The sequence below is a fragment of the Martes martes genome (assembly GCF_963455335.1).
Source record: "Martes martes genome assembly, chromosome: 1".
Taxonomy (NCBI): Eukaryota; Metazoa; Chordata; class Mammalia; order Carnivora; family Mustelidae; genus Martes; species Martes martes.
Window position 1 is genome coordinate 5,963,537 of NC_137888.1, and position 15,901 is coordinate 5,979,437.

Genomic DNA, 15,901 nt, shown 5'->3' on the forward strand with positions numbered 1-15,901 from the left:
CATCTAGACTTTCTTCTCCATTCCTGTAACATTGTATACTATGTTAGTGATCGGATTTATAATACATTTCTTATTAAAATGGTTTATCAAATTCCCTTTGCTCAGGATTTTAGCTCAAAAAGAAGATGATCCTTAAATACACAGTGTTCTGCTTTCAGCCAGTTAGGAAGGAATTGGTTCTGAACTATAATTTGAACCAGTAGTTGTGCAGCTCTGGATCCTTTCTGGCTTGTTACTCGTTTGGGGACCAATATTTCTATTCTGAATAGAGCCTTAACTGTATTAAGAATTGTTTCCTACACTGCAGGATTCTGCAGCCGAACCTAGAATCGCATTAAGTGCAGGGCTTTTATTTGACTCTGTAAGCTCGTTTTGTTTATGTTGAGTTTCATGAATTTGGTTTCAAGACTTAGCTAAGATGAATAGGTTTTATTTCTGTTGGTCTTTAGGAATATGGCAGACTTCTTGATGAAGTAATTCTGGCCAGAAGACACTAATATTGAAAACTATGATCTTTGTTCATGTGGCTGAAATTGTTACTTGACTGGCACATCACTGGTTTATCTTCTGTAGTCTGTAGCATGTTTAAAACTCCTACATTTTGAAATGTCCTGCCTCTTCTGCTTTAATACATCTTGTGAAATAAGAGAAAAAGAGGGTTGACTTTTTAGGGCATTATTTGTCTCTTCATTAAGTTCCATGTAGAACCCAGACTTTGATTAGTCTTCACACAGGTTCATTTTAATTAGGTTTTGCTTAGAAAGTTCAATTATTTTCATATGTTACAACAGAATAATCTCAAGTTTAGTGGTGTCTTTTCAGAAGTCAGCTGATTTATGGATAAAGCCCCTGATTAGTTTGCCTTTTGTATTTTATTCCTTTCAGATGATCTTACTTGCTATTGTGATGGTCAGTCAGAGCTCCCTATCAAGAATATCAGAAATCTTAGATATTCTTTTTATGAATAATTTGTAATTTGGAAAAGCGTTTATAAGCTAGAAATAGGGCTCACTGTTTTGCTAAGTAAGGGAAGAAGAAATGGTATTAATAGGTTATACAGAAATACTAACTAAGGATATGTCCTTGTTTAGTATTGGCTGAAGCATGAATAGCATTTTCCAGCAAGCCTCACTTTATGGGATGGCTGGTGGATGACTTATCCTCAGATTTTCAGGTTGGTGGGCGGCGCTGGTAGGATTGTTGTGATTGCGTAGCACATGATAGAAGGCTTATGGGATGCTTTGCTTGCTTAGAAGCAGTGGCCTAAATAATAAAGTTATAATGAGATCTTATAAGTCTGTAGGGGAATTGATACAATGATTTAATGGTGTCATTAAGGCCTTAGTCTCTATCTTTTTGATTGGGCACATTGACGTTTTGGCTTTTTTCTCCTCAAACTCTTACGGTTGCTGTCATATCCTAGAAATGATGGGAGGAAAGGGTTCTTTTATTAGGAGAAGAGACTTTCTGGGTCAGGGGTTGCTATCCTAGAAATGCTGGGAGGGAAGGGTTTTTTTTTTTATTAGGGAGGAGAATTTTTCAGGAACATTCCCTTGCCCCAGAAAGCTTCTTCTCCATTTCTTTCAGCAGGAATACATCACATGGATTCCTGGTTGCAAAAGGAGCATCCTGTCCGAGTGGGGGAGATAGTGGCTATAGGGTGAGCAAAGCCGGTCTCCTCCAGGAAGCTAAAACTAGTTGTCTTTCCTGAATTAAAATCAGTGCTTTTGAGTGAAGGATCTTCGTGCCAACACTAGACGACTTCTCTGCCTATGTCCTTTTGTATAAACTAAGGGTTAAGCTCTTTTCCCCTCTTACATCTATAGTAATATTTATCTTGCCATTGACTATTAAACTTGCATTTCTTTTTAAAGCTTAGAAAAGAGGCCAAGAACTTCGTGGCAGCTGAGGCTGAGGAGAATTACTTACGGAAGGCATCCAGTTTTTTATTCTGTATCAAAGACACTGTTGTCACGTCTTGTTTCATTGTGGTACTGTGTGCCCATTATGTAGGAGTTGTGATGTGATGTGGTAGTTCACTTATGTTTTTCCTTGTAAGGTTTCTAGATGTAGTTTAATGGAGGGGAAGCTAAAGGTTAGATTATGCACATATTAAAGATACTAAACATTCATTCTAGACCTGATTATAGTATCCCAAACTTAACAGAAAAAGCTACTTTCTCCCATAACTATCCAATTCAACCTGTTGTCTAGACTCTGCTTCCACTTTATAGCTGCTGCCCTGGGCTTGAAGAGGCTCGTGCTCACAGTTTATTTGGTGATAGTAACAGTAACACAGTGATCCTAGGATTATGGCTTATGAACTCTTTGAGACTGACTGGCTACAAAAATAAGATGAGACTGACTGTGGCTACAAGAAATACTTGATCTTGGAAGGAACTTAGTTCAGAGAACGTTGTGAAACTGCCCTACTCATTGAAGTCACTGGTAGAGACTATTACCAGCCTGTGGAGGACTTGAAAATAGTGATGGAACATTATTTATCGTTGGTCATTATGATACTAAGTTTTAATAATCAAGAACCATTTTCTTTTTTCTTTTTTTTTAATTTTTAAAGATTATTTATTTATTTATTTGACAGAGAGATCACAAGTAGGCAGAGAGGCAGGCAGAGAGAGAGGAAGGGAAGCAGGCTCCCCGCCAAGCAGAGAACCCGACTCGGGGCTTGATCCCAGGACCCCGGGACCACGACCCGAGCCGAAGGCAGAGGCCCCAACCCACTGAGCCACCCAGGCGCCCCAAGAACCATTTTCTTTTTTAAAAACATAATTTGAGAGTGAGAGTACATGTGCACACAAGCAGGGGGAGGGCCAGAGGGAGACGGAAAAAAATCTCAAGCCGACTTCATGCTGAGTGTGGAGCCCAGCGTGAGGCTGGAGCTCACCAGGCTGAGATCCTGACCTGAGCCGACGGCAGGAGTCAGTTAATGCTTAACTGACTGAGATGCCGAGGTGCCCCTTGTTTTTGTGTTTTGAGATTTTCTCTTTAAGCAGCCTCTGCACCCAGTGTGAGGCTCACACTCACAACCATTTTCCGTTCATTTTTGTTGTTTGTATTAGGACCAGAACCACCATACTTTCCAGAAATACCTTGTTTTATACAAAAATAGGTTAACAAACCTCCTCGCCCTCCATCTTTGATGATTATGCTGGAATCCTCAGAAATGCAGTGAATCTAATTTTCTTTATGGGATTACAGCCGTTGCATGGAATCCATGTTCCTACAACACCCGGACTTCATCTAAGTACACATGCCTATGTCGAAACCTCCTATTACTTTAATGAACCGTTTTATTGCTGTTTCAACTCAGGCAGCGAGTATAATCTAGAAAGTTCCCTTTCTCGATCATTTAAGAGATAAAATAAGACCATGTCTAGCACTTGGAAGCACTCTGTTTAAAATTTTCTGTCTGTACCTTTTCTATTAGAGAATTTGTTTTTAGCCTTGTCTGTTATAGCTTGTCTTCAAGTGTAAATCTCCACTCAGGACACAGGCTTGGTGGTGTAACCCCAAAACTTAAAGCCAAGAATATCTTATCTATCCCACCTGGATAGTAGAAATCTTACAACTATTAGAGTGATTTTTCTGCCTTACAGAAGCCACGTTGCCATTGCCCAAAGTTCTTTTGTCTTTCTTAAGCTTTTTAGATACGTTATTTAGGGGATCAGTGCAAGTTACTTCAGTGGGGGTTTTGTTTTCAGATTTGCATCACTGACAAATTCTTAGATCTGTAATTTTCTTGGCCCTGTTGTAATTGCCTTCTAGTTCCTCCTGTCTCTTCCTTCCTGTGATGAGCTCATTATCTACAACAGTTTTTGGGCTTTCACATGCGATACTTTGAAGCACAGAGTGCTAATTAGTATTAAGGAACACTTTGATGTCTATCTGAGCTTTGCTAGGCCTTTTGGAGTTTTGCTGTGGGATGATCTGTCAGTGTAGGAAACAAAAGTCAGGTTGAAAAGTTGAAGATATTTTATTTAGCCTCTTCTGTCACAAGGGCTTACGAACAAAAATTTTAAATATTATATTTACTTGAGAGAAAAAGAGTGGGGGAAGTGGGAGGGTCAGAGAGAGAGGGAGAGACTCTCAAGCAGACTCCATGCTGAGCGTAGAATCCTATGTGGGGCTCGATCTCAAAACCCTAAGATCATAAACTGAGATGAAATCAAGAGTCGGACACTCAACTGACTGAGCCACCCGGGTATCCCACAAAAACTTTATATTGAATCCAGGCTTATTTTGTATTTGAATTAATGTATAAGAATCAAAAGTGAGATCTTGAACTATGTTTCACATTTTCTTTGGAGCAGGGTTTCTGGGAGCTTGAAAAAGTGTATGGGGCACTGTTGGTGTCAGAGTGGCATGGAGAATACTGTTGGCAATGATGGAAGGGAGCCGGGGCGTTGTGTGCCCTGCATGTACAGACAGTCCTGTGCAGTGATGATTTTTGTCTTTCCTCAAATGTTGGTAATGTCACCATTGAGAGACCTCATCTCATGATTGAGAAACCTTAACACAGCATTAAAATTTGTGATATACATTCAAATCAGGTAACATTAGGCATCTTCAGAAGTTAAACTTACACAGTACCTTCTGTGTTTTTAATTTTTTGAAATATATATGACCTAAAGTAAACTGCATGCATATTTATAAAGGTTCAAGATGATGAATTTGGATGTGTGTTAATACTGATGAACCCCTCACAGTGAAGATAGTGAACATTTCTGTCACACCCCGGAATGTCTTCTGCCCCTCTGTAATCCGTCCTGCTTTTCTTTTCTCCCTGTTTCCAGGGAGATCTGCTTTCTATCGTGATATATTAATGTGCATTTTCTGGAGTTCTGTGTTAAATAAAATCATACAGGGCTTGCTTTTTTTCTGGGTCTTTCAGCGTAATTATTTTGAGACTTCATCCATCTCCTTGTGTGTTATTAATGGTTCATTTAAAAATTTCTTAAAATTAAATTCAATACAATTAGCCTGTAGTGTATCATTAGTTTCAGAGGTAGAGTTCAGTGATTCATCAGTTGCATACAACATCCAGTGCTCATTCCATCACACGCCCTCCTTAATGTTCATCACCCAGTTACCCGTTCCACCCACACACTATCCCTCCAGCAACCCTGTTTATTTCCCAGAGTTTGGCATCTCTTCTGGTTTGCCCCTCTCTCTGTTTTGGTTTTAATTTTATTTTTCCTTCTCTTCCCCTATGTTCATCTGTTTTGTCTCTTAAATTTTACATATGAGTGAAATCAAATGGTATTTGTCTTTCTCTGACTTATTTCACTTGGCATAATACCCTATAGTTCCATCCATGTCAGTGCAAATGGCAAGATTTTGTTATTTTTGACGGCTGAGTAGTATTCCTGTGTGTGTGTGTGTGTGTGTGTGTGTGTGAGAGAGAGAGAGAGAGAGAGAGAGTGTGAGAGAGAGAAATGTCTGTTCAAATCTTTGCCTGTTTTTAAAAATTAAGTTTTTTTTAATAATTGAGTTTTGAGACTTTTTTATACTCTAGATACAAGTACTTTAGCAGAGATATGCTTTGTAGACACTTTCTTTCAGTCTGTGGGTTCTCTTTTCATGCTTTGAACAGCGCCTTTTGAAAAACCAGAAACTTAGTTTTGATGAAGTCTATCTGTTGGCTTTTTTGTGGATTGTATTTTTGTTGTCTTTAGAGATCTTTGTCTAACACCAGGTCTTAAAGATTTTCTCTAGTGATTTCTGTGATGAGTTTTGCAGTTTTAGATTATGCATTTAGATATGTGATCTGATTGAGTTAATTTTTGTTTATGGTGTGAGGTATGGATCAAAGCTAATTAAAAAAAATTTTTTTTTGGCAAATGGATATCCAGTTGTTCTGGCTGTTTGTTGGAAAGATTATCTTTTGTCCTTTGTGCTTTTGTTAAAAATCAGTTGCCCTTACATAATGATTCCTGAACGTCGGTATTATTTTCATATATCAATTTTGTTTTTTAAAAACTGCTTTAGCTTTTGTAGGCCACTTGCATTTGAATATGAATTTTGGAGTAAAATTGTCAATTTCTGCAAAAAAGCCTGCTCGGATTTTGATTGGGATGGCTTTCAGCCTATAGATCAGTTTGATGTTTGTTTATTTATTTATTTTAAAAGGTTTTATTTAGTTGACAGATCACAGGTAGGCAGAGAGGCAAGCAGAGAGAGAGGGGGAAGTGGGCTCCCTGCGGAGCAGAGAGCCTGATGTGGGGCTCAATTCCAGGACCCCGGGATCATGACCTGAGTCAAAAGCAGATGCCCAGTGACTGTACCACCCAGGTGTCCCAGCTGGCTGTTCATTTAGATTTTCTGTAATTTCTTTCATCACTGATTTGTAGTTTTCATTGTACATGGTTTTCTCATGTTTTGTCAGACGTATCCCTAAATGTTTAATGTTTATTGAATAATATTGTAAATAATGTTTTTAAAACTTGTTCTCCAACTTAGGTCTTGTCCAATAAGCATGTGGCTCCTGATCATCTGTTGCAAATCTGCCAACGCATTGGTCCCATGTTGGATAAAGAAATTCCACCCAGTATTTCAAGAGTCACTTCTTTACTTGGTGCAGGAAGGCAGTCTTTGCTACGTACAGCAAAAGGTACCTTAATTTGAAGAAGTGTTCTGCTTTGTAGCTTAATAATAATTATAATTGTGAAGTAATGTAAGCATTGTGGAAGAAAGGCGATATGTAACTATAAACCATGCTGTGGACTATAAAATTCTCTGCATTTAGCATAGATATTGAATTTTACTACATAAGTGTTTAATGGGTCCTTCTGCATTTAAAAAAAATGATTAAGGTTTAGATGTTAAGTGAAAAAGCTTGAATTTATTCTGAGATGTGTTTGAGGTTTTATCGATGTGAGTTCTTAATTTTCCATTTTGTAGCTCACTTATAACTTCATTGAATGTAATTGTATGTGTCTAATAAACTCTTTAAATGCTAGAAGTATTTTATTTGGTATTTAGATTCTGAAAGCCCTTTGTAATAAGGGGAAGTGATTTTCTAAATTGGTAGCAGTTTGAAACAAGCACCAAAAATGTATAATTGCATGGTTCCTTTTCATCGATTTTAATTTTTTTGCAAAGTTATGTGGTAGCAAAATGTTTGGAATTGCTGTTCTTTTTCTGTTAGCTTGGTATAAATCACTTAGACTAAGTATATGTATGTGATATGATCTATGTATACGACGTGGCTTAACTGCTAATGGGCAAGAATGTTGGCTCTTCTGATCCTGAGTATACCCGTGATTTTCTTTAAGATCCATTGCTGATACGGTGCTGCCTCCTAGGTGCGCCAGCAGCATATAAAGCTTGACTGAGAAAGAACAACCCTCCTTCTTGGTTCCATGCCAGACTGGTTTGTCAGCTTTAGTTACTTCTTAGTGCTCTGTGGCCCTGCCGCGCTGTGGCTTTGGGTCAGGAAACTGTTCTTATTCTCCCTTCTCTGTGTCCCTATTCACCTTGTAATTATTCTATTTTAGGTTGTTATGTAGTAGTTGCCTGAGTGGCCTGTTTTCCTCTGTTTTCTTTACTTGTGTCAAGCTCCGTGTCGTTTTGTGATGAGCACTGCTTTAGAACTGGCAGACCTTAGAAGAGACTTGAGCCAGCTGCCCTAGGGTAGGGGCCCATATTTCTCTGTTTTGTACTGGTGTCAAGAGAGGATGCCTTGTAACTGCTCTTTGGTCATGATAGTGGTAATGAATCCGTTCATGTAAAAAGTAATATGCGTGTTAGGTTGGGGCACCCGAGGCTCAGTAGAGGTTTATATGATGCCTTCCTTCCCTTCCTCTTTCATTTGTGAAGAAGCTATCCTGGCACAGCATAACCTGTGTTCTGCTGCTATCTCCTATAGAGGGGGCAGATGTTTCTTCTTAGTGTATTTGTTGATAGTTCAAAGAGGGACGGGACTCGAGAATTAGTGTTCACACTCACAGATCCTACGTATGTGCTCTTGGGTAAAGGCTTATCCATGATCCTAAAACAAGAGGAAAGCCATTTAATTTTGTCAATATTTCCTAAGGAGATTAAAGTCATGGTAATATTGGCCAAAATTAATTTTAAAACTCCATTAACATTTTAAGGATTTTCATATAAGTCAAATAAAATTTTTCCTACAAAAATTTCCATTTTGGGAAAGCTGGATCCGTTGTGATTAAGATCTCTTACCATTCATATTGTGTGGTGTAATTCTGCATTGATAAATAAAAACTTACTCGGCATTGACTAGGACTTGGGAGTCAAAAGATTTGGTTTTATGGTCCGTCTGGACTTGGTCATTGGCAGTGGGTCTCTTGAAAGGTCCCAGAACCTTTGAGCCTCAGTTACCTCACTTGTGCGTTGGCGATCACACCTACCTCACAGGGTTGTTGTGAGGATTCAATGAGATGATGTACGTGGAAAGCACTTTGTACATTGTAAAGTGCTATACTCATGTTAGCTGTTGTTGTATCTGAGATGTCTTATTTTTTTTCCCCTTCAGAAATAGTCTAATAAACCTCTAGGGCTTTTCTGTTAAAGTTTATTAGTTGGTAAAACTTTGAATAAACAGTTTGTTACAATATACGTAAGTATTCTATAAAATCTTTCTTGGGGTTAACTTTCAAGATTTTATGTGTATCTAAAATTCGTTTTAAAGACTGCAGGCACACAGTTTGGAAGGGCTCTGCCTTTGCTGCTCTTCACAGAGGAAGACCTCCAGAAATGCCAGTGAATTATGGTTCCCCACCCAGTCTTGGTGAGTGAGTGTGGCTTGGCAGATGACCAAAACCATGTTTTTAATTTCTTGACCAACTTTGTAATGGCTATGTTAAAATTTAAAGGGAAATATTGGTAGTGTTGTTTCAGTAGTAATAAGTCCCAATTTCCAGACTTATTATTTTTTAAAGTTATTACTAAATGTAATAAAAGTTAATGAGAGATAATCTTATGGTAATGAGAGGCTCATAATGGTGATTATAGTAGAACAGAGTTGGGGAGAAACTTGTGTTCTTAGCATATCATGAACGTAGATTCTGTGACCCTCTAGAAATTGTTTTGGAGTTTTTCTTCGTTTTTTACAGATTGGCTCTTCCTTAACCATTTTCATTGTTTTTATTTCCTAGTGGAGATACATCGAGGAAAACAACTCACAGGGTGTTCCACTTTTAGCACAGCATTTCCAGGAACTATGTATCAGCATATAAAAATGCACAGAAGGATTCTCGGACATCTGTCTGCTGTTTACTGTGTAGCATTTGATAGGACAGGACATAGAATCTTTACCGTGAGTTAACGTTTTAAACTCAATTTGGTATCATCTAGAGCACTGTGTGCATTAGAATCATGTAGGAGATCTTATAAAACATGTAGATTCTGTGGTTCCCATTCTCAAGGATTTTGACTCCATTGATCTGGTGTGGGGCCCATGGATTTGCATTTTTATTAAGTATCCCCAGTGATTCAGATGCAGATAGCCAGGCATTGTGTAGTGTTTATGAGACATTAACTTAGAGAGTGGTTCATGGGCATGATCATCAAGGATCTTAAAAATATACATGTCTAGTACTTCCCTTCCTGCCCATTCTAGACCTACTGCTGAGGGTAGTTTCTAGTATGTCCAGTAACCAAAACAGACCATAAAAGCTTCCATAAAAATCTAAATCTCTGCAGGTGATTCTTATTCATATTGATTACTCATTGATCCAGGAAATTGATTACTTGAACAGTGAAAGATGATTATTATTATGAAAGTATATGTAAACATTTATAATCTAACATTTTAATATTTTAAGGGACGATTACAGTGGGTCAGAAGTTTAAGTTCCCCTTTCCAGTTGTGAGATTCAGAGTAGATACTAAAAAATTTGCTGTGTTAGGTGGATGCTGGCTGGTGCTACGAGTTTGAGACTGTGTTGTTGGGTTATTTAAAATGAGGATGCTAGTCCCGTTATTTTTTAGTTGTTTATGAGATTGCCACTCACTTAGCTCGTGAACTGTAGGTCTGTCCTGATGTGTATCAAATTATTTAGCTTGATGTGAGTTAAACTGACATTAAACCATTGTTAATTGAAATAGGTGAGCAATGGATTTTTAGTTGAACTCGTTACTTGGCGGGGAATTTTGGGAAATTAGTATTTGTAATGTGGTCTGATCCACAGAAATGAAAACTTCATAGTATCTTTTTTTTTCCCCATAGTATCTTTATATAGATGTTACTTGATTTGAAGAAAAAAACCCTATTGTTCCATAAGTGTTCTGACTGTAAGAGTTATAATTTACAGAGTATCATATAGTTGGAAAGAGAAGAGTTATACTTAATTTGAGTGACCCGGACATGGTATTTTTAAAAATGCTAGAACATCTTGGTTACTTCTAAGTATTAGTATTTGTGAATAAAGCTGTTGTAAACATGAAAAAAAATGCTAGAAAAGATTTGCTGTTTTAATATTTGTCTTTGGGTGTATTTCTTCTCAGGGTTCAGATGATTGTTTGGTGAAGATTTGGTCAACACACAATGGCCGCCTATTATCCACATTAAGAGGTCATTCTGCAGAAATTTCAGATATGGCAGTAAACTATGAGAATACAATGATTGCTGCAGGGAGCTGTGATAAGATAATTAGAGTGTGGTGCTTGAGAACTTGTGCCCCAGTTGCTGTGCTCCAAGGACACACGGGGTCAATCACATCTTTACAGGTAAACTAGCGTTAGTGTGCACATTTGTGTATGATCTTTTCCTTTAAAACTCCCTCCTTAGAGATGAGAAATAGTAATTATGTGGTCTGCTTTAGTAATCAAGAGAAAATGTAATTAATCATACCTCCATGGATCTTGGAAGGGTGAAGTAATGTTGTCCAGTGCAGTTAGGGCTTTACCTGAGGGACTGATGGATAACTTAACTGTTTGCTAATTAGGCTCATAGTTGAGCTGGGGGAGTGTCCGTGGGTTCATGATTTTTCTACTTTAAAACCTGTGGATTTTTCAAAGTTGATTAAGTTTGCTGAAGTATATTTAAAAAATCTTTTCACTTTATTGTGGAGGATAATTTTACACATACACAAAGTAGAATAGTGTAATGAACCCCTAGATGCCCATTAACCCATGGCCAGTTGTTTTTGCTCCATCCACCTCCCATTGTATCTAAAGCAAATCCTAGATCTCATGTCATTTCTTCTGTAAATATTCAGTGTGTCTTTCTAAAAGATAAAGAGATTTCTTTTTTAAAAATTTAACACAACCAAAACATTATCATCACACTTACTTTTTTTTGTGTTCAGATTTCCAATTGTCTTATCAATAGCAGTATTTAATTTGTTTGAAGGAGGAAGCAGACAAAATTTATATCTTAAAGTTACTGTCAGTTAAAAGAAGCTTAAAACAAATTGTATTCCCTTGCCCAATTTTTTAAAGATCCCCTTACAGTTTTTTTTGTTGAAAGGGTTGGCTTGTTTGGGTGTGGAGTTCCTTCAGTTTGGGTGTTACCGTTGGCGTCCTCGCAGAGTGGATCCACATGTTCCTGTATGTTTCCCGTTACTTGGTCATTGGATCCAGAGCAGCAGTTCTGCTGAAGGTGCCTGTGAATCTCTTGGAGGCCTTGTTTAAAACAGATTGCTAGGCCCTCCCACCAAAGATTCTGATGGAAAGTGTCGGAAGTGGGGCCTGAGAATGTGCAGTTTTAAGTTCCCAGGTGCTGCTGATGCTCTTCCTCCTCGAGGGACTGCACTTTCGGGATCATTGATCTAACGGCTTGATCACCTCGAGGTGTACACTCTTCTAGACATGAACTGTCTGGTAGTCTCTTTGTAGCAGCCCGTAATGATACTGTCTTAGAGCCATTAGTTCATTCAGAACTGAAAATGGTGCTATTTAATCAGTTTTTTGAAAATTAATGTTTTGTTAGGAAGATACTCATTTGTAAGGCCTTTTAAGGCACATCGGTGCCTCCAGTTTGATTTTTTTTTTTTTAATTTATTTATTTGACGGACAGAGATCACAAGTAGGCAGAGAGGCAGACAGAGGAGGAAGCAGGTCCCCCGCTGAGCAGAGAGCCAGATGCGGGGCTCGATCCCAGGACCCTGGGATCATGACCTGAGCTGAAGGCAGAGGCTTTAACCCACTGAGCCACCCAGGTGCCCCGCCTCCAGTTTGATTTTGGATAAAACTGAGGGAGTGGTTCCACTGCACCCAGGCTATATGTTAAGTTGTCTCTAAATAGATGTGTGGAGTCCTGTGACTAGAGACACTTTTCCGGTCAGTTTTCTTGAAGAATAGAGATAACAGATTTATTTTTGAATGAAGACAAACATAATTGAGATAGTGTTTTATTGTGAAACTCTAAGCAGGGTTTTTGGTGTGCCTCTTTATTTTAAGGCAAGGAATTCTCTAGAAGTTTTCATAGTTTAACCATTTATTCACCTCTTCACTGTGTGTTCCACAGTTGATGTTGTGTTATTTGATACAAACTTCCAGGCCAGTATAGCGGCAAATGAGAAAACTTGTGTTTTGTGCTGGTGTCTGTCCTCAAACCATCATGGAATCCCTCAGTGTGAAAGTGGAGCTGTGGTCTTTTCTGAAACCCATTCCTTTCTGACAGGGGTTTGGGGCCCACATTCAGTTATCACTTACTGAAAATATCTGAAAAGTCTGATTGGTAGTAAGTTTCTATACATCAGAAGGTTCATCTGTACTTACTAGTGGTTACCAAAGTTCAAAGTCAAACAAGTACACAATTTTAGTTACTAATGTTTTTTTATATCCTTTGTCCAGTTGTTACTGACACATAGAAACCATTTTCACTATAGTAAAGGTGTTTTTCTTTTTTCCAATTTATATTTAAAAAAAAGATGTAGAAATAATAATTGTTTGCAGAAAAATTAGATAATAGTTAATAACAAATAAGAAAATAAGCCTCTATGATCTTACCATCTAGAAACAGTCATCGTGAACGTTTTGGTGTATATTTTTCTCAAGGGTAGCATTATAGAATGTCATTTGATAGAATTTACATTCTCAAAAGTGTTAGTATTATTACAACCAGAAATAGAACCTTTTGTCTATTTTGAAAGAATAGGAGATGAGCATTCTGCCGGAAGGACGGACACTGTGTAGGTGGTTTGACTAGCTTTCCTTTTTACAAAGAACTTGAAAAGCTGCACAGGTGAAAAAATACCTGGGGTACATATAATGAGAAATTAGGATGTCAAGATAGGGTGGATAAGGAAAGCGAGGAGCTATGAGTCGGAAGGCATTCGCCAAGTCCGGAGAAGGTGGCCATAAAGCTTAGTGGAATTTTTGACACGCTTGGAGTGGAAGGATAGATCTTGAAAGTATCTATACGTAAGTTCGACTAATTAGAACAAAAAATTGCAGCGGAGAACTGGAAGTTAGTACAAGGGAAATTCTAGAGTTGAAATATAAAGCTGAATTTCAGAATTGAGTGGATGGTTTTAATAGTAGATTAGACAGTACTGAAGAAATTGGAGATTTAATGAACTGGAACTGAGGTCGGAAGAAAATAAATGGATTGAAGCACAGCGGGAAGAAGTTGGGCTCTGAGGCTCTGCTAAAAAGATACCACATGTCTGTACGTACATATATGCCACATGTGTAATTAGATTTCCCGAACAAGAGGGAATGAAGCAGAGCTGTATTTGAAGTAATAACCGAGAATTTCGCAAAATTGCACTGGAGAGCTAGAGCCACGGATTGCAGAAACACTGAGGACCCTGAGCACAATAAAGAAGATGAATACAGAAGACTACAGCTCTTGAACATCACTCTACAGAGAAATCTGAAAGTAGCAGAAGAAAAAATAAAGAAGCAGTAAGACTGATGATTAGCTTCTCAGTAGGACAGTGAAAATCGGTAGACAAATATTCCTTCTAAAGTGCTAATGAGGGCACCTGGCTGGCTCAGTTGGTAGAGGATGTGCCTTGATCTCGGGGTCATGTGTTCAAGCCCTGTGTTGGGCTAAATACACACAAAAAAAACAAAAATAATCTTACATTTGGGTTTATTTAAATAAAGTGCTAATAGAAAATGACCGTCAAGAATTCTGAACCTGTCAAAGATACTGACGTGCTTTAAACACAATTTCAGATGATTTCCTAGCAAGGAAACAGCCTTAAGGGGGGGAGTTATAAGTATTCTTTAGGCTGAGAGGGAAATGTGATTCCAGGCTTGGAGATGCAAGAAGGAATGAAGAGTTAAAGGGGGGAAAAAGGGTGTGGGCAAGTGGAAAAAGCATCGATCGTATACAAGTATAGTAGCTTATGGGCTTAAAAGTTATTACATAGAATCAAACTAACAAATAATAGTAGTAAAAGCTTGTATATCAGGAGGAGGTAACTTTAGTATTCTTAACATCTTTGCATTGTTTGAGAAGTGAAGTAGACTTTTAATGAGATGAAGATGGATTTTTGTAATCTCCAGAATAACGACTAGAAGAACTGTAGAAGAGTGTATAACTACAAGCTAATAGAGGGGGAAATATGTAATAATTTAAAAAGAAGAGAAAGAAAGGAGAGTGAAAGAAATACGGGAAGTCCTAGGATGCTGCCAGGCTGCGATTAGATAATAGATAGATTAGATAATAATCGTGAACACTTCATTTTTATTTGTGAGTGCATTAGGTGGTTTCAGTGAGACACAAAGATTTCAGACGGAACTAAGAGACAAAACCCCATCTTTGCACTAAGGCTATAGGGAGGCCGGAAGTAAAGGATGGAAGACTTCAGCAAATATTAACCATAGGAAGACGGGTATACCATGCTAATATTAGCTAATAGGGCTTTAAGGCAGTTAACATTTTTAGAGGCGAAGGGACAATTTATAATGATAAAAAGTTTCATGAGACAGAAGAGTTCTAAATTCAGGAATGTGGTGCCAAAATACATAAAGCAAAAATAGAATTTATGGGGAAAAATGGACCTCCATAGTCATAGTGGGAGAATAATATCTTTATCTCCATAGTTGAATGAAGAGCCTATGCTATTAAGAAATCTCGATTTGAACAACATAAATGATGACCTTGACCTGGATGTCAGATTGAAACATGGCATATAATACCTGCATCATTTCTTTGTAGTCATAAGTGGGGTGTTTATTATATAAATATTGTCCACATTCTGACCCTTAAAGCAAGTTCTCAACAAATTTGAAAATACTGAAATAATCCCAAGTATATATTCTCTGACAGTGGTGCAGTTAAACCAGAAATTACTAACAGCCATAATTAATAGAATAACCCTCAAATTAAACAGTACACTTTTAAATAACCCATTTATTAAAGGAAAAATCAATAAAAATTTGAGAATACTTGAGCTGATTAATAATGAAAATATTAGATATTACATATTGTGGGATACAGAGTTTCGTAGGCAGCCACCAAGATAGTTTTCAATGATTCTTGCCTCCTGGACTCATGCCCCTTTTTGATAATCCCCATGTTGAGTAGGGTTGATCTGTCTTAATATCTTGATGGAAACCAGCCGTCATGTTGATAGGACACTCAAACAGCCCTGTGGACTGTTTCATGGCATTCATGGCAATTAACTGAAGTTTCCCGCCATAGGCATGTTGAGTCAGGCCTTTTGGAAGCAGGTGCTTCATCCCCCAGCTAAGCCCAGGCTGACATCTGCAATCTCATGAGAGCCTGAGCCAGAACCACCTAAGCTGCTCCTGAATTCTTGACCCTTAGTGACTTGGGGTATGAATATATATTGTTTGTGATAGTTACATTTTGGAGTAATTTGTTACATGGCATAAAATTATTAATACACAGTGGAAGCTGTGCCCAAAGGGAAATTTACAGCCCTCAATGCATGTATTTAAAAAAGTTGAAATTCAGTGATCAAGTGTATTTCTCAGAAAGTTAGAAAAAGAATAG

General features: G+C 37.9%; 1 protein-coding gene across 2 annotated transcripts in view; it reads left to right on the forward strand.

The window, feature by feature from the left end:
- Positions 1-15,901, forward strand: part of BRWD1 (bromodomain and WD repeat domain containing 1) — a 118,342-nt gene that overhangs the window by 14,625 nt on the left and 87,816 nt on the right. For both annotated transcript variants that reach the window (XM_080804295.1, XM_080804294.1), the window contains exons 5-8: positions 6,481-6,631; positions 8,672-8,770; positions 9,138-9,298; positions 10,489-10,710. In XM_080804295.1, the coding sequence (XP_080660421.1) occupies positions 6,481-6,631; positions 8,672-8,770; positions 9,138-9,298; positions 10,489-10,710 (633 nt within the window). The remainder of the gene's footprint in view (positions 1-6,480; positions 6,632-8,671; positions 8,771-9,137; positions 9,299-10,488; positions 10,711-15,901) is intronic.